Raw genomic sequence first — 24,358 nt, 5'->3', positions numbered from 1 at the left:
CCTGGCCCTGTGATAACTCATATGAGCCAGGACAGACTGCAAGGTTTTGCTCCTTCTAAATGAAAGTGCAGATGCCTTATTGCTTCCTGTCCCTCTATAACTTAAGTTACCTACCTTTGGTGTAGAATCCACATTCTCCTGTGTATACATCCAACCCTTGGTGCAGAGGTTTCCAATTTAGCTAAAGCTTATAGGCATAATAGTAAAATAGTAAAATATTTGACTAAAAAAAAAAATCAACTAGGTGTAAATTCCTGGACTTTGTGAGCTCTCCAGTTTAAACAATTTGAATTCTCATTTTCCAATTTTTCATCATCTCAGCGTACCCTGGCCTACTAGTGACTATCCTACAAATAAAATGGAGGAAGCAGAAGCCAAGCACTACAACAGTGACAAAGAAGAAGTATTCAAAAGAGAACTGCCATACTGTGTAGGAGAGATCGACTTCACAGCTTCTGGAAAGAAACGTGGAAAGGTACAACGCTGAGGGGTTTCGAGCCCCTTAACACTGTTGCTGTTGTTTAGCTGTGGCTCGCTTAGCATTAAATACGGAGACTGTAGCAACAGTCGAGGTCAGCGCGCCACCAGGGACAGCACCACGCGGTACTGGGGTAGGGACCGTGCCTTAATGAATATCCATGTCATTTTAAATAAGGTGTGTTGATAAACGGAAATCAATCCTTTGATTGACACAGGCCTGCTAAAAGTACAGCAGGTGATGTTTTTTTCCCTTAAAAATAAATAAAAAGAAAAAAATAGCTTCCTTCATTTTGCATCATTTTCCCGCTTTTACTATTTATTGACAAGTAATTAAGCACTATGGATTTCAACTGGATAAACCTACTGGTAAGCTATTTCAAGACTCTCTTTAAAGCTTTAACAGAGAATTAAACAGTAGAACTGACTTGATGGCAATTTTACAGGAGCCTGCTAAATTCGTCCTGATATTTAGTTCTCCGTCAGACCTTGCTTCAAGAAACTTTTCTCAATTTATCAAGGAGCACAAATAAGTTTTTAATTGTTTTAACTGTAAATTTGTCTTTGTGTTCCCCGTGAATGACACCTCTACCCTATCCTACTATCATATTGTTATTCAGTATATTTTGTTTTGTTTGTTGAAGTTTATTAAGGTGCCGTGTACCATTCATCCTGGCATTATATTTGAAGTTATGCGCAACAAATGGAACCTACCTGCACCCAATTTGGTTGTCTCTTTAGTAGGAGAAGAAGAAAATTTGCAGATGAAACCTTGGCTACGGGACACGTTAAAAAAAGGACTTATAAAGGCAGCTCAAAGCACAGGTTAGTACTGTAGGCATTAAAGAGGAATTTATATTCTGCTGGATTCTCACCTAGCATATGATGCTCTTCTAATATCAATGGGGCTACTCACATGTTTATTTTAGAAGTTCAAGGCTTTGCTGAATGTAGTTTACAAACTGTATTTCAATACCTTGAAAATAAAAATTACTGTATACAAATAGCAAAAATAAGTTATTTTAACTAAATTACTGTAGGCACTGTATCATTCCTGAAGTGTAGAATCACTTGAGGTTATAGCCTCATTGCCACCAAACAGTTATTTAATCTAGTGCTGTAAGTGATGTTAATTGATACGCAGACAAGTTCAGTTTAAAAGAAATTTTCTAATCGCTTTAAAAAAAAAATATTTCAGGTGCCTGGATTTTTACCAGTGCTTTACGTGTTGGAATAACAAGGCACTTAGGGCAAGCTGTTCGAGATCATGCACTGGCTAGTACTTCATCCAAAGTAAGTGTGATTGCAATTGGAATAACTTCCCTGAGGAAAATTCAGCACAGAGAAATTCTGGACAACATAAAGGTATTTTTTACTTTTACTCGTTATACCTACGAAACAGGATTGTTCTGGGTTTTTTGGTTAAGTGCAGCTGACTTTTGAAGTGATAGGCAGCAAAATGTTGAGTCATCTTAAAAGAAAAGCTGATTTAAATATAAGTTTTTTACAGAAGATAAAAAGCAAGAAGAATTGTTAGGCACTGAAGATTTCGTGCCATGTGTCCTACCTCCCTTTGCAGCAATTTTGCAAATATCCAGCAGGTGACAGTATTAGACATTAGATCAGAGCCAGAAGAAAAATGTACTTGAGGAAAACAGTATTTGTGTGTCATAGGAAACGGTGAATACCCACTGCCTCTCCCTGAGCCCACTAATTGCAGGATCTCAAGCTATTTCACAGATACTGTAAAAAGTATATTTCCTAGTGTGGAGCGTGAGCCATAAATTTTTGAAGACCAAGTTGTCTGTGGTAGTCCCTGAATTGGTATCTGATGTGCAAAAACTGATTGGCACACTGAGAGAAAAGGGCAAACATTCAGAATTTTGTCTAATTATTGCAAACTCTAGGAACTTCATGGGCCAGGTGAAAGCAGTCAAGGTCCACGCAGAGAATAAAGACACAATAAAATCTACCCAACAAAACAGTTGTTGCAAATACTGGGGAACACTGATGCTGAATTGACTTGCAGAAGGAGAAAAGAATTGTGCCAGGACAAGATTATCACTGGGTATCACTGGGTTGTCTGTTATAAGCAGAGTATTACAACAGTAAAACAGGTGTATAGCCATAATGAACAACAGTTTCTCTGTCCCGTTCTACTTTCATAGACAAGCTGGGAGAGAGATGATGACAACTCTTTGAACTTGCACCTAGTTGTTCTCTCAGATAGGCTGGCAAATACCAGCTAATTAGTTGGGTGACTGCCAGGCTGCTTCAAGCATTTTATTGTCATTTGGCTTCCTCTTTTACTACTCCATTTGCTGAGGGTGGCTACCTGTGTGTTCTGCCAGAAGGGACGCTAACTGGAAATCGGAACCTGTATGTGCATTTAAACTGGTCCAAAAGGACCTCAGAAGAAAGAATTTTGTTCAGAGCATTTGGAAGTTTTGCTCAGGGAAGTTCAGTTCAAGTGATCAAAATTCATCTGTGTCTTTTCCCTACAGTAACTACAAAACAAGCACACTGTTCTTTTTATTGCATCAAATTTACATTGCTCCCTCTTAACTAAAGTTGAGCTTCTGGCAAGGAGTGTTTTGTGTAGAACATTCATGACCCTATGGCTTCTGGCACTGCTTCCACCCAAAAACGTTCTGCATTTTAGTCAGTAACTGTAATAAGACAAAGGAACTATAGATAGCAGTGCTGGTGTAAATCCAGTTCTCTCTATACTTGGCACTAACACAAGGAGCTTATTGTATAAAATGGAGTTAACAATTCACACTAACAAGGAGAAAAACAAACCCTGAAATCAGTGGATCCCTGCATCTCTTCTGTGTTAATGACACACTTTAAGCGAGCTTGAAAGATCACTTCCAAGTCTTCAGTGAATAAATAGGGAAATCCCTTGGAACCTTTTTTCATTGGTTGCTGAGGCTCAGCATCCTGCTCAAAGGCCAGCCCCTCTGGCTAGGAGACTTATGGCTACAATGCAGCAAAAGATACAAAAACCCTTAGCCAAAACAAAATTTGTGAAGACGCTTTTGGTGGAACATGCAGCAGTGGGAAGGAAAGTTTTCATAAGAAAGGGAAGCTTGAAAAATGGCATGCATAGAAGTCCATATTAAGTGCAACCCCTAAAACCAAAGACTGGAATTGAGGTTCTGTTTTACGCAGACATGGTTTTGTGCAAATAAATAAATAATAAATAAATACTTTCAAGACAAAAACCCCTCCATTAAATTAAGAGACTGTACTTTCTAAAACCTACATGTTACTCAGTCTTTTAGAATTTAGCCTTCCAACTGAGAATAACCGTAACCTTGCCAACTAAATAAAACTGCATTTAAATCAATATGGACATACAATAGTCTAACATATGTACTGGTCTAAATGTAACCAAAATGCTACTAAAGTCAGTAGATTTGCCTCCATTTGTACCAGCAGACACAAATTAAGCCATCATTTACATTTTTTTCCACAATCATCAGGTTTTGTGGTCCCTTTTCTTTTGTCCAACAAGCAATTTGTAAACTTCTGAATAAATTCCTAAGTCCCAGAGACATTTGATGTCATTGTATTTTGCAGAGCCCTGAAGGGAATCTTCAAGGACTTCAGCTTTCAGGCGTGCTGAATCTGGCACCTTTTACAAGAAATGCATTCTTCTTCTCTCCTCTTTTCAAAGAGTCTCTCTCAGTGTCTGGAAGGTTGCATTCTGCATCGTGGCGTAAAGAACACTAAAAATGGAAATGAACCACGTACAAGAATACAGAATGTGTTTTGCATAAAGCACTAACACTTTTCCCTCTCTGTCCAGAATGAAAACCCTGTACATTACCAGTCAGACGATAATGTCCAAGGCCCATTGTATTCACTGGACCACAATCATTCCCATTTTATTTTGGTGGATCACATAACCCCAGATGAGCCAGATGGAACCACTAAACTACGTCTCACTTTGGAAAAGCATATTTCAGAACAGCGTACTGGGTATGGTGGTAAGTAGACTCCATATAAGCATGTTAACCTGAATAGTGATGTTACAGAAATACCAGGGTATTCCAGCTTTTTGTGAATGCTGGTCTTAGCAAAAGTTAGTATAGTTCTCAGCTTACCATCCATTTAGGCAGAATCAAATAAACCGGCTTGTCATTGTGTAAGAGCTGGAACGAAAACAACTTGAAAACTATTTGAACCAAAAATCCTGCTGTGTATTGCATCTCCTTAAGCACAGCCCAAAGGTGACCTTCAAAGCATGATTCTGGTTGCATTAAAACACACAGAAAAAAAAGGAAAGTAAATTCAGCTTTACAAGTCCTAACTAGTGGCTCTAAGGCAAGAATATTCTCTGCTGTACACTTTCATCCCCTCTTGCAGAAGGTCTTGAATTCTTCCCGCATGGGTATAAAGTCCTTTTAAGTATTTAAAGCCACAGAATCATTATTTATTTTAAGATAGAAATCCCATCCTCAATAAAGAGTATAGATTTAAATGGCCATTAGATGCTATGTGTGCTTTATTTATAAGGAGAAGAACGTTGGCCAGGCCTCCTCCTGCTATTTGTGGAAACAATCCAGCTGTAGTAGTCAGGCCATTACTTTTAGCTTCCCATTGTTTCTGTAATATCACAGTTAACGCAGAGAGAGAACTCACTCATACTCTCATATGGAATATTCTATTTTGTAGCCCGTACTCTGGTTGCACAAATGCTTATTAAGAATGCTTTTTACTGATGATTCAGATAGGAAAGACCACACTTGAACTGTAAAAGCAGGCTGAGGCTGCAGTGCTGACAGTTAGGAAATAGCCTCTCCCTGCTTGCAAACCTAACTTGATTAAAAGAAACCAATAGCACTATTTTCCATCAAAAATATGGATTCATTTGTCATTTAGATGAATACCAATTCACTTAAACAAAGCCAATATCCTTCATTTAAAATTCATATCCAGGTTGAACAAAGCTGTTAAATCTTACCAAAATAAAACACTTTGATAACTTTGATAAAGTCATGCAAAATGTTCATGTATTAAAAAAAAAAAAAAAAAAACAGAACCCTGGAAATCATTCAGAACAAAATTTTGATATTTTCAATATTCTGTGCAATTAGGGGCTTCCCATGTTTCCCCATAAAATGAGAATTTCCTACAACACTTCATCTAAACTTCATATGACTAAGTAAATAAAGAAAATTTGGAAGCGTAAGTGCATGTCCTTAGGAATCCCGAGTCACAAAGGTCACCCTTCAACTAGAACATCATCGTAAAGGGATATGGCAGTGCTATGCCATTCACAGTAAACCAAATAAGTTACTTACCAATCATCTCCAGACTACAGTGCAAGTCTACCTTATTTCTGTAGTCATCCCACTGCAGAGCCCAAAAGTAGTAACTGGTGACTTGCACGTTGCTTTTAGACATCTACAAGAAAAACATGAAAAAAAATATTTGAACTAAATGTCTTTTGTTTTCCGGCTATAAGAAATAGCTGGAATTCATCTCATGTTGCTACTACTATAATGTATAAACACTTTTGGCCTGCAGAGTTCAGTTTTTACAATGTAAGCCATCTAGGAATAAGTGGGCCTCTGCGAGATGATGGCTAAACGCAAGGATGCTTACATCATTTCTTCCTCCACTGCCATGACAGATGTTAAATAAGTATTTCATAAGCATTTTTTTTTAAATGTAGAACTACTGAAAAATGTAAGTTCAGTTATGACTAACCATCTCATTAATCAGCCTCAAATGCGATTCAGTGCAGTCTAAGCATCATAATAAAGAGTATATGGTTCCTCTCAACTCATGTATAGGTCATATCTCTCTGACCTGTCTACACAGCCAGGCTCTTGATACTTTTCAAACCTTCTTTTCTCCTGAATTCCGCTATACCTTCCCACACATGCTAGGTACATTTGCAAAATGAGGGGCAGGAGAGCAGGGAGCACAACTGACCATTTCTGCCAAGCTTCTCACTTCAAACTGCATCTGAATATAAATAATACCAGCTGTCCCTCTGAAAACACAACAGACTTGTCTTACATTTCCATCCTGTAGTTTATGTTACCCCATTTACCCACTATCTTGATCACTTTCTCGTAAATATTAATATTATGATTAATATTTGACTCAATTCTGAGTCATAGTTAACCATATTAATAGCGATTAATATTTAAGAGTAATAGTATATGACCTTATATTCACCATTGCTATGAAATACAGAAGCCCGCTTGTTCATATTTTGCAGCTGAGGCATTCTGAGTTGAGAAGATGCTCAATTGCTTGCCAAAATATCATGCAGGATATGTGGCAAAGGTATCATGATCCTGAACTTAAATTAAGACCTCATCTGCTAAAGTGTTATATTCTTTTACTTTGCCATCAGCTTCTGCAATTGTCTAAATCCTGCAAGTTCAAGTTTTGCTGCTTACAGAAACAGTACATAACAGGACAAATATTTCAAGGACACAGCAGAAACACAATAGTTTTGTGAAAGTTGTTAACCTTTTTTTTTTTTTTTACATCACCTATTTCACAGGAACAGGTAGCATTGAGATCCCTGTCCTTTGTTTAGTAGTAAACGGAGGACCAAGCACACTTGAGGTAAGAAGCTGCTTCTAATGTTAGAAAAGAAAAATAGCTGGTGCAAAATATGAAATGATTGATGTAAAACTGATGGATAAATGCAAGTATCAGCTGCAAGTAAAGAGTAAAAACTCATACCTAGAATTTAATTCTCTTCATATTAAAGTTAGCAGTTTTTGAGATAAGTACTTGATTTTGAATAGCCACCACCAGACCACTAATGCTTCCAGTGCCAGCTGGTACCTTGAGAAGGAAGCTGGCTCCAAATCTAGGGGAATAAGTATGCTAGATTATTACTCAGGATCACATACTAGTAGGCTAATCATTCAGTGCTGTCCAGCAACAGTGACACCATCATCTCTGCCACAAAGCTCCAAGGAGACCCAAAGCCAGGTTTGCTAGATAAGGCATTTTCAAATTATAGTGTCATGCTTCCACAGAGCAAATACCTTGCAGGATAGAAGATGCTTCAAAATTTTCTTCTATATATGAATTCTAAAAATGTATTTTTTAAACTACAGAGAATTTGCAGCGGTTTGGAAAATGCTGCTCCCTGGCTTATCTTAGCAGGATCTGGAGGTACAGCTGATATCTTAGCTGTATTCATGAATGAGCCGCAGCTTATCATGCCAGAAGTTGTTGAAAAGCAATTCAAAGAGAAATTCCCCACGGAAAACTTCTTGTGGAAGGACATTCTCCAGTGGACAGCAACAGTGAGCTCCTGTGTTTGATCATTATGTGCACTGTCTTCATAAGCTCTCTCCTACAATTACTAGCTTCTGTAGTTCATTCAGTACAGGTTCCTAGGAAGCTGCTCAAAAGTTTAGGACACCCCAGTGTTCTAACGTTAGTGCGATAGCTCTGTCTGACGTTAAAATCAAATGTTCAGTAGATCACACAAGCTGTTTTGTCTTCGTAACTCAGCTGAACACTTAGGGCTCTGTCCTGCCCCAGTTATTCCCTCAAGTAACAGTCAGCTCGCAGGAACCTCGCAGTCCTTCTGGAGGACGTGAAGCATTATTCATCCTCCACAGCTGTGGAGCTTCTGCAGCTGTGAAAGAAGAGACCTAATTCATGATCTACAGCTGTTAAATGAAGCCTAATTACAGATATGCATGAATAAATTAACTTCTAATCACCATTCCTGTCAGACCAACTATTCTGAGTTGTAAGTGTTCCTCTTTTTTAAAAAAATTAAAAAACAGATTCATAGTATGCTCACCATTTTTTTTGAGCCACATTCACTGAATTCAGTCCACTCTATGTAAGTATTTAAGACAGCCTCCCAAGCCTTTGATATTGTCTTCATATCATTATATTGAAGAGCGCTGGGTGCCTCGATGAAGTCCACTCAGCCTGGCCTACTCATTTCTTGCAGTCCCCACTGTAATCCTAACGACTTCTAATGCCATTAGAGAGAACTTTATCAAATTATTAACGTGAGGAAATGAATATATAGAAGCAATCCTGTAAGATGCTCACAAAGTCTTGTTGCAGCCTTACTGTGAGGAAGGAAACTCTATAGAGAAGCAGAAGGAAAAAGAATACTGTATATTTCAGAATATGGTGACTTTTACTCAAAAATGACTTAAAGACTATGATTTTAAATAAACAACAAGTTAAAGATCAAGTAGAAAAAGGTCAAACAGAACGAGTCTCATGACTAAGAGTCAAATATAAATGGAGAGGAGATAAAAAAGATGCTTTAATTAAAACACCAGTCTGGTTCTCAGGATATCTGAATTCTATTCCTACTACCCTGCTATGTGATTTTGGACAAGGTAGTTATTCCTTCCTTGCCTCACTTACATGCGAGGAACTAATAACGTTCATCTTCTTGCCAGATCTCATTCTTTCATTTAGAACATAAGTTATTTGGGACCCACTGCAGATGTGATCCCCAAAGAGGTTGTAGTCATTAATGTATAGCAGTAGGACAATGAGTAAAGCAGTTTGTTTCAACTCCCAATAGATACAGAACATTATTTCACAACAACATCTTCTAACTCTGCACAACTTTGAGCAAGAAAACTCAGAAGAACTAGACACAGTCATTTTAAAAGCTTTGGTAAAAGGTAAGAGCAATAAACACACATGCTGCAATACTCGTCTTCTTTGATGATTTTTGTGGCATAGCACACTGATGATTTTATGACCATAGCAAGCTTTGTTGGCTGTTGGATCAGATTTCATTTCTGATGCAGAAATCAAATGGTTGCTCATTGACAAAAGTAACTGAGGCAGTAACCATAGTTCTTGTAAACTTGTACCAAATTATATGATGTTTGTTTTTTGATCTAATGCTATCATAGAGTGCTATTGTAATAGTTCTTTATTTCTCTATTTGTTCCTGTTACTAGTAATAGGAAAAAAAATACTGCAATAATTGCAGAAGAAAAATATTGGAACAGTTATTTCAATTATAAGACATTTTTAAAAGCTTTTTAAAAAGCCACAAATAGAGCCCAACTTTTTTTTTTCCCCAACTAGAACAATCCATATATAAAAAAGCCTTCACTGTGTCTCCTGAAAAATGCCATCCATTTCAGTCTGTGTTGGACCAGACAGATTTTAGCATGGCGAAGAGACATTCCATATCTAGTGTGTTAAGACAAAAACAAGAGTCATCTCTTTCTGCAGAACAGGATCCATCTACAAAGACTAGATGTTATAACTTAAAGTTTTAATATAGAATTCTGCTAATAAACAATATTTTTAAAAAAGTGTCTGCAAACTACTACAATTTCTTAAGTTAGGAGAACCAAAAATGACTGTGAAGGATTGCTGGGTAAGCGACTTGCAAGTCTGAGAATCTGAATAAGAGATCTCATTTTGCTCTTCAGATCGCATACGTGTTATGTTTAATTTAATAGTGTTAAGTACTGAGTTTATTTGTATTTCTTATTTTTGGCAGCCTGTAAAAGCCACAGTCAGGAGGCCCAGGAATATCTGGATGAACTAAAGCTGGCAGTTGCCTGGAATAGAGTGGACATAGCTAAAAGTGAAATATTCAATGGTGATGTGGAGTGGAAGGTATTGGATTTTGCTGCTTTAAAGGACAATCAAGTCCACAATCCTTTTTTTTTTCAGGAAATCTTTGTATCTGAAAGATCTTGACATCAGTTTTTAGGAGTCCTTGCATTCTCCACTGCAAGAGTGTATGCCATGCAGTGGGTACCTACGGCGTGTATTAATATTTTTAAATTGATGCTTACATTCATGTAAACTTACATTTTTACATCAATATTTTCTCATAGAGAAATGAGAAGGGGCCTACCCCTCTTCCGTATTCCACTGTCTCTTGACCTGGAGGCAGGCAAAACATGCATGTCCTAATGCTAAAGGCTGCCTGTCCTCCTCAGTGAACCTTGATTACTCCCCTCCATACACCAAAATACATATTTTGTGTGTCAATACAGTCCTGTGACCTGGAGGAAGTGATGATGGATGCTCTGGTCAATAACAAACCAGAATTTGTGAAACTATTTATTGACAACGGGGCCAACATGTCCGACTTCCTGACATACAGTCGGCTGCAGCGACTCTACAGTTCCATTTCTCAGAAGTGCCTCCTCTACAAGCTTCTCCTGAAGAAACACGAGGAAAGCAAACTCAGCTTGGCAGGACTCACCGGTCAGCAGCACAAGGAGCTGGAAGAGACGTGCCCACTCTTCAGTCTCAGTGAGGTCTCTAGAGTTCTCAAAGATTTTCTCCATGATGCATGCAAAGGTTTCTATCAAGAGCTAAGACACGGAGGCAAGAAGAAATCTGTAAGTTACAACGCACTATCATAGTGTTGCTCTTCTGCAATTTCTAATATAAAGAACTTTGATAAAGGTTTAATCTTTGAGGGGAGGGAGTAGGGAGAGAAATAAAAATATGAGAAACGGGCACTTCAGTTTCTCATTCCTTCTTTTTTCAGCTCATCATTTTCTCAGTTAAAATTTTCTATTTTTTAATTTCAAAACTAAAAAAAAGAACAAAATAATTTCTAAATTATACAGATTGTTATTTATTTTGGACTAGATTTGAAATATGACTTCTCCTTCAGGACCTCTTGCAGAGAGGTCTATCTTTCACACCCTTCTCATTCCAGCACCTTGAATATGCAGAACAGCTTGATCTTATTAGCCTGACATGTGCAGGAACAGATTCTATGAAAGAAATACAGGGAACATGAAGAGAGAGGTTAAGGTTTACCAAGGAGTAATTAGGCCACAGAAATGCAGTTCTCCACTTAAACTTCAAGCAGGTGTACATGAAAAACAGTATTTCAACAGACGCAGGTGATGGCCATTTTAAGTCCCAGGTCTGGGCTTGTATTACTTAGGCAAACTAAATCCTGAAAATGGTAACCTTTATGAGTAAAGCTATTCATAGATTTATATTGTCTAGGAGGGAATGGATATTCACAAATGTGCAAGGTGTGGTAACTGCCTTTAGATCTTTTTGATCTTCTTACTGAGGGATGTAATACACACCAAGAAATAAGAACAATTGTGTGAAGAGGCCTGGGTGAGCACCCTGACTAACACATAGTAACAAACATGTGACAGGTATCACTATGGAATGTCTGTGAATTGCCTGAATTTTTGCAATAAATATTTTATCATTTTTTGCATTTTGACAGAATATTTAGCACACTGAAACCCAGAGGTACTAAAATTCTTGCAGGCATGTTTGAATTCACATCACCAAACTTATTTCCAAACATAGATGTATATGGAAGCTTGGATAAGGTCACAAGAGTTTTGGAATAACCAAACACGTAAATCTTTTGTTATTTTGCAAATTCTAGTTTCATTTTAAACCTATTTAAACTCCACAATAAATGATCACACAAGAACTTTAATGACTTTTGCTTTCATAAAGCTTCATTGATTAAATTTGTAGTATGAAAACCTAGTTTGACTCTGGGCAGGATTTCTGTTTTTGCAGGGGCAGACTTTTTGGGGCAATACCTTCAAAGACAATAGGCAGACTCCAAATTTTAAAACTTTACAAAAATAAAAATCTGCCCCTGAAATCTCCCTGAAAGTTCATATATGGAATGTAGTGGCTGAATTCCATAATCTTTTTTCAGTTTAGGCTCTAGTGGTTACACAAACTGCTCTAAGATAAGTGAGACTTTAGGGATATCTTTGTTGCCTGCAGGGTTTTCAGTGTATTTTAACAGACCAAATAGGTCTTTTTTAAAAAAGAAGAAGAAAAAGAAAAAAAAAAAAAACAGCCATACAAATACCTTTGAACAGAACCCATAACTTAAGTGATTTTAAAAAATATGCTCATGAAAACTTATTTTATAATCCTACACACACACAGACACACACGCTCTAGCTGTTTTTAGTTAACATAACAGATATAAAGACATTTTCAGTATACTTAAAGCTCAGACCTTGACCTAAGTTGCCACACTTGCTCTAGAGAGGTTTTTATTTTACGGTAAAGGAACAAGCAGTGTTCTACTTAAAATACTCCCTGCAGGAGGGAGAGATTTCTAGCAGGAAGGACTGAAAAAGAAAGCTTTGAACATTTCAAGAATAGAGCACATCAGAGCCTTGCTGAGACTTATTTGTGTTTAAATAAAATGCTTTTTGTTCCCCTTTTCTGAAACCATGTCCTCTGCTGCAGTTGAGCAGAATCTGATGTAATTGAAGACCAGCTCAGATTAGTTAATCACAGGTTTCTCTTGTATGATATTACATACCCATGGTGAAACCCTCGCCTTAAAGTCAATGAGAGCTTTGCCATTGGCTTCAATGGAGCCGTGATTTCAGCCAAAATGTTCTCACACATATTGAGTTATATCAGGGATACAAGGGTCTTTGATTCTGGACAGAATGAACTAACTGCCTCTTAGTCCTAAATGGAGGGAAAAAAAAAAAAAAAGGAATATGAAGTAGTTGGCAAGGCTGAGAGATGCTTGGATCTTGTCATTTGCATGGAAAAAACAAGACTGCAAAGCAGGTTTTAATTTTTCAAAATGACATTTCAGGGTAAAACGAATGCAAAGCACTTACCTGGGCCCTTGGATATGAACCAGAAAAGCCAAAACCCTTGGAGGGATTTATTTTTATGGGCAGTACTTCAAAACCGGCACAAGATGGCAAACTATTTCTGGGCTATGGTAAGCTTTGAGCTAAAGCTGTTTCAGGTGAAGTATTGGCATGTTTCACACACACACACACACACCTATATATGTATATATACAGGACAGAGGGTATTTCACACACACCCCTATATATGTATATATACAGGACGGAGGGTATTTTTGTCTGTTTGCTCAGCTTTGCCATTAAGATGACACACAGTAGGTTCTAAAATGCTGCTGGTTATAGGGCCTTCCATCTCAGCGTGGCTTATACTGGTACGAGCCAAAGGCCCTGACAGAGAGGGAGGGTAGAGCAGCAGTGGTGGAAAGGAGCACAGCCTGGAGCTGTGCAGTGTAAATCAGCACCGCCTGGAGCTCTGCTCATCCCCGTCAGCTGCAGAGCTGAGCCTTGGCCCTTCTTGCTGCTGGTGACTCAGCTCTCAGCCTCGCATTTTTTATCGTCTATAATAGCTCAATTGTTTGGGTTTACGAGGACAGGAGACACTGCAGTCATGCATCTTTAGCTTAAGTGCAGTATCTGTAGATAATACCAGTGTCAAAATCCCCAAGGCTGAGCTCCCGAGTGGTACAGCGGGCACCTGCTCTGCACTTCCCACCACCACCTCATCCACCCATGGGGCAGTGTCACAGCTTCCCTCTCCTCTGCCCTCCATGAAGGCCAGGCCCAGCCATCAGGCAGCATCTGGGAGCTTCCAGGCAGCTGCATCTGCCACAGGGAGGTCATGGAAAGGGAGCCAGGCTGCAGTGTGGCTCTTTAGGCAGTGTGTGTGTGCATACAGGCACACTGCACCTTGCATGGTCTCGTGTTTAAAGCAGTCCTGCCACTAGAAGGCACGTTTCTCACCACTACCATGTTGTACTTCTGCCAGATGTGCTCCCTCCTTTCCCATATGTCTTTACACAATAACACAACCATGTCAGAGAGCTCTGGGCGCTGTGAGAGTGTTCTGCTCTGTCTCCATGGGCCAGTTTTTTACTCTCAGCGCTTGACTCAGCGAGGAAATGGCTGGAAACTGAAGCACCAAAAATTCCATAGAAACTTAAGGAAAAATTTCTTAACAGTGAGGGTGACAGAGCCCTGGAACAGGCTGCCCAGAGAGGTTGTGGAGTCTCCTTCTCTGGAGATCTTCAAAACCCACTTGGATGCAGTCCTGTGCCACGTGCTCTAGGTGACCCTGCGTGTGCAGGGGGGTTGGACTAGATGACCTCTAGAGGTCCCTTCCAACCCTAAGCATTCCATGATTCTATGCCTGCTACCCAAAAAACAGGCCTTTCTAGTGTGAATTGTTAGCAGAGTGCTCATCAGTCTCCAGCCTTGTATAGCACAAGAACTACAAATAAGCAGCTTGACTCTCATATATCACCAAAACTGTCATTTTGATCAGTGCTTTAAACTCTCAAATCTGTATTTGAGCCCACCTGCATATAGTAACAACTCCCCTTTCAACTTTGTAGGGTCAGGAGGGTGTAGCTTCAGCTCTGGCAGCCTGCAAGATCCTTAAAGAAATGTCCCGCCTGGAGACGGAGACTGAAGCAGCACGTATCATGAAAGAGGCCAAATACGAGCAGCTCGCTGTTGGTAAGTAACAGCAGCTTGTTAACAGCATCAAAAATTTAAGAGGTGATGACTGTTGGTAGGAAAGCAAATGAAAAATAATGCTCCTCAGATTGTAAAAGGTTGCCTGTCATGAATTATTTAACACTCTTGCAACACAAGCAATTCCAAACATTCAGATATCAGAGAAGAACTTATACATATGTATATATTATATAAAAGTGAACTCCAAATGCTGGTTTGGAGCAATACCTGTTGGTATTTTAAGTTTCTGATACTACAATACAGTGCCTTAAAATGATGGGCAAAACAGAATAACCAAAATACTTCCAGGCTTATGGCTCTCTGCTTTTCCCACGCTATTAAATTCATTCTGAAACAGCCATTAGAGCAACAAATGCTAAGGCTTGTCCTGACTGCTGAGGATAATTCCAGATTACCTCACCCAAAGGAGGGCTAGCTGCACTGCAAAACACTGCGGGGCTCCCAGGCGAGGCTGGCCTGCTTGGCAGCTCCTCCCTGCAGCATTAGACATTCAGACAGCAGCAGCATGAAAATGACAAGCCCTTCTCCCTAGCTCAGTGTGAAAACAGACTTTTGCATATGAGTTTTACTGCTGCTTTGACATAAAGTCCAATTTGTACCTCAAAGTAGCAGTGCTGTAAACAGAAGACACTGGAATATACCACATGCAGAACATACTTCTCTCTCCTTAGACCTAATACATCAAGCTGTTGATGGCTCATGCAGACTTATGTTATGCTATGTTATTTATACACAGATCACTTTTTTTCCCTTTTCTCACAGTGCTGATAGTATTTGTGAAGTATAAGAGTCAAGTTCCAGTATAATCTTAGAGCCCTCATAGTTTAGTCTAATCCAACACACATAAGTCTGCTCCTTAGCTTTGATAAACATCCAGTCAGATCCTCAGTTTCCATTTCTGGCCTGGTTATCAATGTCACTATTAATTAAATACAGCAAATGATAGATACCATTGTCAGGCGCAAAGGAAATATATATCTCAGTCTATTCTAAGTGATCTTGACCCTTCTTTCACTCATTACAGTGCAACACCAACATGCAGACTGGACTAGGAAAGAAACACCGAGTGGATAAGCACAAGGAAATAAGCTGACACAAGACATCAGATCTAATCTAATGATTAAAATTTGACTTTTTGGTGCACTTTTCATCCCAATTTCTGAGCTCCTCTACCAGCTTTTCTTGAACTAGAAAGAAAAAAAATACGCTACAACACTCTACAAACTTAGCATTATTTAGTTTTCAACTTATATAACTTAAAACCAGGCATTTATTGGCTACAAACAAAAGCTGAGACGCTCCTTTTGTTTAATTCATTCAGGCAAACGAGCGCAGCTTGGCAACTCATACTTCAAAGTTTAAGGGAATCTCCCAAGATTTTTTTTTTTGCCTAAAGCTGCACACAAGGCAGCTACACAAGAGGGACTGTAACATATTGACATGTTGTCGTAGAAGAACTGAGAAAGAAGTACCTCGCAATAAGAGGGCAAAATGTTAAAGAGCTGCAGAGTTGAAAAAGAAACAGGCAGATGGCAGAAGGAGGCACCAAGAGATTCACTCCATACCTTTCTTAAATAGTAAGAATTTAAAAAATACAGCAATTCCAGTGGTTGTTTCACCTGGACAAACATGTTTTTAACTGCTCTTTGCCCCAACATAGGTACCCACATGCATAAAGCAGTATTAAGCTATTCTTGTGTCCAGAATGATTCCTCTGTCCTCTTCCCAGCTTTCTCAAGCTCTTTTCAAATACTGCAAACTCACAGAATTCCCCAGGAGGGCAGGTAGCATTTGGCAATGGCTCTGGCCTCAGTGCTGCTATACGGTGCCTTACAGACACGCCACCCCCTTGCCTCACGTTTTATCTTCTGTGATAAGATCCATTTGTCTCCGTTTCTTTTGTTTGGCAGAACTGTTTAGTGAATGCTACCACAACAGCGAGGAGAGAGCGTTTGCTCTATTGGTGAGGAAAAATCAATACTGGAACAAAACCACCTGCCTGCAGCTGGCTACGGAAGCAGACGCGAAGTCTTTCTTTGCACATGATGGTGTTCAGGTAGGCTCCACAGGCACTTCCCTCACCACCTCTGCTCCCAGGGCTGTGAGGCACCACGTGGGACACAGAAGAGAGTAGCTGCAGCAACTGAACGAGCACAAAAAGCACATTCCCCTTGGAGACTTCTTTCCTCTCCCTAGTACCAGGTGAAGAGGACTTTCTGCTGCATCCTTGGCAAACTTCTCTTTCCCCTCCCTTTCCTCCAGCTAGCAGTGAGACAAGTGCACTGAGAAAAAGATACAGTCCTCCTTCCATCCTGTGGTTTTTCTCTTTCCTTGCTCACCAAAGCATCAGGAATGCTCTTTAAATTTGCCTTAGGCATAATGAAGCTGCTCCAGAAGGTTAGGTAACTCCTTTACAGTGTTTAGATCCAAAAAAGCTCACTGATAACAAGTTAAATCAAGTTACTATACAGTCTTTCCCCCATATCCTGAGATCTAACCACATTCACAGGAGTAAATTAAGAGGGGCGGTGCTTTTAACTCTCCGTGGCTAGCTCACACTTTATCAGTAGTAAATGACTACTGTTTTTCAGTAATGCAGGTGATGCTTAATTTACTTCAATTGCTATTCCCTCCGCTGTCATCTCCTAGCTTTTTGGATACATGGAAGAACCTACAGAAGGATGCACAGAGTGCCTGTTTGCTCCAAAGGCCTGGCTGCTGTCTAGGATTTCAGAGCACTGCCTGATCTTCACTGTCTTTGGGGCCACAGAAGATAGCTGTATTTTGAGTTCTGTGTGTGTTGCTGTCAAGGTCATTTCTGCACTCTGTTTTCTTGACTTGCAGGCCTTCCTGACAAAAATATGGTGGGGAGACATGTCTACAAGCACACAGATCTTGAAATTAGTCTGCGCATTCTGGTGTCCTCTCCTGATCTACACAAATTTAATAGCATTCAGGTAAGAACCTAAATATTCATGTAAAAAAGATGATTATAGGAAGAAAAATAAGTAATGAAAAATACTCAGCCTCAAAATTTCACATATAAGCCATGAGATTGTTGAAGTGCACAAAAGCTTGCACAACCAAGTCATTTTTATGAGGGTCTTAGCGATTTGTGCATCCCGTGCTAGTACCTATTCTAATGTTTAAAACACAAACACTGGATAGTTTCACACATCACTTGTATTGTGCTCTGTTGTAGTTCTGTCAGCTTTAGCTCCAGACATAGCACCTTCTGCTTCTAGTTTTCAAGATTCCTGGTTGAAACCTCAGCACCTTAGCAAGGAAAGCAACCAGTTATCAGCCACTAGCATTTGGAAACACAGATTGGGCATAAAAAGACAGAATTGACATGAAATCAATTAGGATTTCAAAACTTAACGTCCTATGGCATATCTTTGTTAGTCTCCTACAGGCATAGCCTTTGGAGTTCAAAACAAAAAACAAATTATGAAAACAACAAAAAGCCAAAGTGATCAGTCAGTCATGAGAATCCAAGAACTGCAACTTTAAGAAACTTCCAAATATTGTGAGGTTAATAACATGCTGTTAAGAAACAAATGTGTTTATTGCATCTCTTAAACCAATTAAAAAGCAATAAAGCAAGAGGAAAGGGTGTTTGCCATCACTGCCTCTCATTCTGACAGCATCATAAAGGATGGCTTTTTCTTGGCACAGTGGGTGCCAGCTTCAGAAATCCAGGTAATTTAATGTGAAATTTCAGCAAGGTTTGTTTGCTTGGAAGGGTTTAAATTACGATTCATATATGAAGTAATGTTCCAAAATTGCTCTTTTGAGGACATCTCTGCCTTCTTTCCCTAGAAAGGAAAGACCTGAACACCATGTTGCCTCCTGTTTCTGATATCTCCTTTCTTAACTACTACAAAATGGGACCAGGAGTGGAGCAGTGAGGTGTTGTCTTCTAGGGCTGACTAATGAAATTCCTTCCTAAATATTTTGAGGGAAATGAGCATCCTACTCCATTTTCATGAAGCAGATGTCAGTGATCACTTCTCATTTAAATCTTGTGCTGGCTTCAGTTTTCCTCTTTAGAAATATACATAAACTTCAGTCCTGTAATAAATTTTGCTTATTTGATTGCTTCTCAGTAGAGCAACTCCAAGACAAGTACATGCAAACAGTTCTGCATTAATGCCAATTCAGTAGTGAAGAATTGCTATAGATCATCTTTCAACTAATGTGATTATTTTCTTACAGGGAAGAAAAACAATCAAAGAATGAACCAGAGCCATTTAGAGAGCTGGACAGTTTAGATACAGAGAGGACTTTGTTTCTCTCCAAGGAAGAAGATAGGTGAGTTTAAAACAGTCAGTTAATACAACTTTTGTGACAAAACTGTTTTACAAAACTACTATCTTTGACTAGAAATATTTCTGCTATGGTAATGCAATCTCTCCGACCTGTGCATCTTTCCTCCATGCCCCCACCAGCTTCCCATTACTATCTTGTGAGAAACATTATCATGAGTAGTTCTGGGTCTGTTCCTATTTTAGAAAATTGTCACCAAAACTATCTTCTTTTTTTTTCTTTTTTTCTCTTCCCCCAGAAGAAATGGTAAATTAGAAAAGCAGAACTCTTCCGAAAACATAGCGTGGGCAACATTCCTGTTTACTCGTTGGAAAAAATTCTGGAGTGCTCCTGTGACTGTGTTTATGGGCAATGTTATAATGTATTTTGCCTTTCTGTTTCTATTTGCTTATGTCCTTTTATTGGACTTTAAACCACCTCCACCAGAGGGTCCATCCAGTAAAGAAATTATACTTTACTTCTGGGTTTTTACCCTCGTCTTGGAAGAAATCCGACAGGTCAGTAACATACTATGTCTCTCATCAGTAACACTGTAAACCTTGAGGCAGTATTTTGAGTATGTTTATAATCTGCATAATCACATAGACTAGACTGTACTGAGTGTCAGGAGCAGTTTTGCACAGAAAAGTAATACAGAACTTACATTATCCAGAACACCCCATTTATCTCTGTCTCAACAAGCTCTTCCTCCACCATACATCTGTAGCTCCACCTCTGTTTTTCCAACCTGCTGCAGCTGTAGTTAATAGTCAAATGGGCTGCTAATATTTAGAGATCCTTTACTTTGCCAGGTGTGTCTAATTTTACTCCCCAGACCCAGCTCCTCCCACCACAGTTAAGATAATCTGCTGTACCTGGAAGTGGAACAGCCAATGCCACCTCCCCTTAGAAGAATCATCCTCTGCTTGGGACTGTTTAAAAAAAAAAAAAAAAAAAAAAAAAAGAAGAGTTGATGAATTCAGGCTAAAATGCTTTCCAACTCAAAACATTAATGGATCTCTTGTTTGGGGGGAAAATGAGTGGGTTTAAGATTTCTCCATTACGCTTCCAGTTACTGGTTTGGGAACGCCCTTAGTTCAATTACTGAAATCACAAGTGAGTGGCTAATGTGCTTTGGCAGCCATAGGTGCATAAGTCCTCTTTGGGCTAAAAAACTGTTGGAAGAACAAATAGGGACAGTGTAGGGGATCCCCCCTCCTATTCCCTCCCCTGCAAATTACTTGGCATTTTGCAGGAAGACTAAACAGGAGCGAAGGAGAAACTGCTGGATCAAAGATCACTTAGTTATAAAGCTGTAAAGCACAAAGAGTACCAGACTGAAACCCAGTTCAAGTGAGCTCTTTGTCTAAATCCTCAAATACTCACTGACAATTCATGTATATGGATGATGAATTTGTACCTAAAAATTCATAAGGTTAATATCACAAGATTATAGATAAGTTGGGAATTTTTCATCAAACTTCAGGATTTTAAGGCATAAAAAAAAGTGAGCTCAAAGATTCAATTTTTTTTTACACTAGAAATTTGGTTTTCCTTTTTATAATGAGAAGGATAAAGAGAAATGGGGGGAGAAATGTTTATGTTAAAACAATTAAATAACGAAGTGTGAAACAGAACAATAATGATGGTCATCTCTTTTTCAGAGTTTCTTTACAAATAAAGACACAAATTTAATGAAAAAATTTAAACTCTATGTAGAGGATAACTGGAATAAATGTGATATGGTGGCCATTTTTCTTTTCATAATTGGAGTGACCTGCCGGTATGTATCAGTTGCTGCATCAGTAGCATGGGTTACACATAGTATTTGGTGGAGTCACAGTGTGCACAGGAGGACAGGCTATGACATTCACTTTTGCAAGTTCTGAGACACATTTCTACAATGACAGCCTCTAGATTTTTGCTAAACCATAGGTACTGTGCATGGAAACTGAGTGCAATTAAGAAAAGGCTTTGCAGCAGTATTTGGGATTTGGGATTTGCTGGGATTTGGTATTTCATTTGATGTGTTTTGCAGGATGCTGAACTCGACTTTTCAAGCTGGCCGTACTATACTTGCCATTGATTTCATGGTGTTTACACTTAGACTTATACATATTTTTGCCATTCACAAACAACTTGGACCAAAGATCATAATCGTGGAAAGGATGGTAAGCATGTAGTCTGTCTCAATAAATCTTTGTGCTTCTAAAAACAGAGAGCAGGAAATCACTTCTTTGCCCTTACAAAGCAAATTAGTTTATAATCTTTTAAAATTTATTTTTTATCTTGAAAACGCATACACTGCATTACATTTCTCTAGCAATAGATGTGATAATAGAGATCCTGCCAAAGAACTCTGCACTGTAACAGCCTGGGCTACATTTATTATTCCTTATGCCTTATATAATCATTAACACCCAGAACTGTCAAATTAGGACTCTAGGAGCTTTGGCTCGAGTTTCCTCCTATTTCAGGAACTGGGCATTTGGACACAGCTAAGACAGGTGACAACTCAATTTATTGAAGGACAAGCTGTTTATTTATACGCAGTATTCCAGAGGGGGAAGCAGATTATAATATTTGCAGAAAAAGTCCAAAAAAAAAAAGAAGAATGTGAAGATAGCCTGGTTCAGTGCCTAGGATAAATTGCCTGCAGGAGTTGCTCTCACTTGTATTTTGTAACTGTAAGTTATAATGAAAACATGTTAATGCTTTGTGAACATGTGTTCAAAGATGTTGATAAAAGATTTTTATTTATTACTGCACTCCTGAAAGAAACAAGACATTAGCTTGGGTATGTGTCAGTGTGTTCAAGTAGCTTTTCATTTAGGCATGTTAATCCTCTAGGCCAATTAGTTCATGTAACTGATTAATAGCAGTTCATCTAATTGCAATTGCTATCATGGAATCTACAAATATTTGAGTTGTGACTCAGAGCAGAGCTTCGTAAAAGCCCTGTAGTCTAAACAAGCCTATACATTGAATAAACACAACTACTAAACTATTTGGCTCTGTCTGCAAGTACTATAACTGGAGCTCTGACATGACTTTGCTTGGAGTAGCAAAAGCAAAATAGCAAATAAGTGTTTGCTCTTGTGCAGTACCCTTATGTAGAGCAGTAATAGACTTTCGCTGTAAGAAAACAAGTCAAATCTGCAGTTCCTAATGCCTCCTGGCTCCGTACCAAGCTAACCAGGACTCTGAACAAATATGGTTATGTGACTGCTATGTTAGCATCAAAAGTCATACAAGAGAAGACAGCAACTAAGAAGCTGCAAGTAAGGACAAAAAGAGCAGCCTAGGGAAAAAAAAGGTGTGTGTTGGGGGGCAGATCTTTGTGCTTCCCTCCACCCAACCCAACAAAATGCTGTGATTTTGGTGGTACAAGATTGAACCTTACATCAAAACAAACAACAGCAAAATTTACTTCAGCAAATGATATTTCCTTGAAAGGTTCATCATGGGAGTTAAAACAAGATTCATTTTGCTTTAATAGAGAAGAAAGTCAGGATTGTCTCCGAGTGATTTTCTGTCTTTTAACCTTGCTAAAAAATTGCGGAAACAACTTTGGTAACTGCTAAAGTATCTCCAGACTTGCCACTGTTCTTGCTTAACTATGACACTATTGCAGACCTGCAATAGTGCCAAATTTGAAAGCATTTGGAAAACAAAATAAATTGGTGGATGTTAGAGATACACCCACTATCTCTTTTTTGTTTTTCCTGGCTTAGATAGCATGTTACCAAATAGAACTTCAAGTAACCTCCTCCAGGGCTGAAGTACCTAGGATTTGGTATAACTGCACAGTCATGCAGGGTAGTCAATCTAATCTGCAGTCATTAATGAACTCTGCAGATCAGATGGGAAGAGAATGAATTGTTTCTCCTCCACTGGGAGAAAATTACTGCACCTGAAATATATATGTATTGTTGTTTTTTTCCTGAATAAGTGTTTTAGGATTCAATTACTTCAGTTTCTGTAGAGAAACACACTGTTTAAAAGCAGAAAGTCCTGAAAACAATCCCCCCGATGCATTACTTGCCTTGGAAACCTAAGAGAGAAGCTACCTGATCCTTGCAGGCTTCAATGTCTGCTCTAAGAGGGGATCAGAATTCATCAACCAGCAGCGTCGTCAGGGATTCGCCCTTGTAGCAGAACCCTCCTAGCTCGCAGGAAAGCAGTCAATGGTACTGGGAGATCTCGCAGAAAATCTGCATTTCAAAGGCAGAATAACATCCATTCATTCATGAGATTCATTCATCACTAAAAGGTTACATGACTCTTGTTTTTAAATGCTAGATGACTGAAAAGCATTCAGAGGTTTTGATTTAAAACATGCCTTTATCCAAATGCCTTGAAATGAGCTAGAAAAGAAAAACATTGATTACAGAACAAGAGCTGTAGGACAGCGGCAAGACAAGAAATTTTACACACAGAATTGTATCCTATTCCACCTACTGGGTTCTAAATAAGCTTGTAAGGAAACAATTATCTGAACAGTCTTTGGAAAGCCTGCTGTTTTTTTGGTTACTCTGTGACAGTCATCTCTTGCCCTTCTTTTCCTCCCTCCTGCCTCTCTTTTAGATGAAGGATGTTTTCTTCTTTCTGTTCTTCCTGAGCGTGTGGCTCATTGCCTACGGTGTGACAACTCAAGCTCTGCTCCATCCCGATGACGGCCGAGTGGAGTGGATATTCCGAAGGGTGCTTTATCGGCCCTACCTGCAGATATTTGGCCAGATTCCACTGGACGAAATAGACAGTGAGAACACTTTTTTTTTTCCCCCCTATTAATGTGACCTTTTTAGAATACAGGCTTCTGGTCAGGACATGAAATTCCTTCCCACTATTGTTTTTTTTTTCTTTTAAAAAATGAGAGAGGACTGTCCTGCAGGCCAAAGCTTTCACATTACAATGATGTGACTCCTTTTTTGCACTGAGAGATAATGTACATGTTGGCCCTATTTAAGCAAATGATTGAAAGAAACTGTCACACCAGGGTTGGCAGTTTTAAAGGTTGGTGTACTTCCACTTAAATCCATTTCTGGTCAGCTTAACCTAGACCCAAATAAGCCTTATGTAACCTGAAGTAATAGGACCTATGTACATTTTGGCAGTTGTTTAACATGACTGTGTTAAAGCAGTACAGCTCTGCCCATAAGCAAACACATGTATTTTAAGTAAATATTTCTCTAGAGTCTTTACTTTGAAAGTTAAATTGACCAAATTAAATAAAGCTTGTAATTGCTTATGTGACATTTGGAACAAAACAAAATACAAAT

General features: G+C 38.9%; 1 protein-coding gene across 1 annotated transcript in view; it reads left to right on the top strand.

Moving 5' to 3' along the window:
• Positions 1-358: 358 nt before the first annotated feature.
• TRPM5 (transient receptor potential cation channel subfamily M member 5) overlaps positions 359-24,358 on the top strand; it is a 28,809-nt gene continuing 4,809 nt past the window's right edge. Inside the window, exons 1-18 of the mRNA XM_010224833.2 lie at positions 359-475; positions 1,122-1,302; positions 1,676-1,842; positions 4,292-4,472; positions 7,010-7,074; positions 7,578-7,769; positions 9,029-9,131; positions 9,971-10,089; positions 10,476-10,826; positions 13,052-13,183; positions 14,624-14,747; positions 16,679-16,824; positions 17,613-17,725; positions 18,987-19,082; positions 19,336-19,594; positions 20,741-20,859; positions 21,115-21,247; positions 23,664-23,838. Of these exons, the coding sequence (XP_010223135.2) occupies positions 359-475; positions 1,122-1,302; positions 1,676-1,842; positions 4,292-4,472; positions 7,010-7,074; positions 7,578-7,769; positions 9,029-9,131; positions 9,971-10,089; positions 10,476-10,826; positions 13,052-13,183; positions 14,624-14,747; positions 16,679-16,824; positions 17,613-17,725; positions 18,987-19,082; positions 19,336-19,594; positions 20,741-20,859; positions 21,115-21,247; positions 23,664-23,838 (2,773 nt within the window). The remainder of the gene's footprint in view (positions 476-1,121; positions 1,303-1,675; positions 1,843-4,291; positions 4,473-7,009; positions 7,075-7,577; positions 7,770-9,028; positions 9,132-9,970; positions 10,090-10,475; positions 10,827-13,051; positions 13,184-14,623; positions 14,748-16,678; positions 16,825-17,612; positions 17,726-18,986; positions 19,083-19,335; positions 19,595-20,740; positions 20,860-21,114; positions 21,248-23,663; positions 23,839-24,358) is intronic.

The sequence above is a fragment of the Tinamus guttatus genome, unplaced genomic scaffold, assembly GCF_059628265.1.
Source record: "Tinamus guttatus ecotype Peru unplaced genomic scaffold, ASM5962826v1 Tinamus_guttatus_pri_ptg000240l, whole genome shotgun sequence".
NCBI classification, from domain to species: domain Eukaryota; kingdom Metazoa; phylum Chordata; class Aves; order Tinamiformes; family Tinamidae; genus Tinamus; species Tinamus guttatus.
Note: the sequence above shows the minus strand (reverse complement) of the source record. Positions and strands in the feature narration are given on the sequence as shown.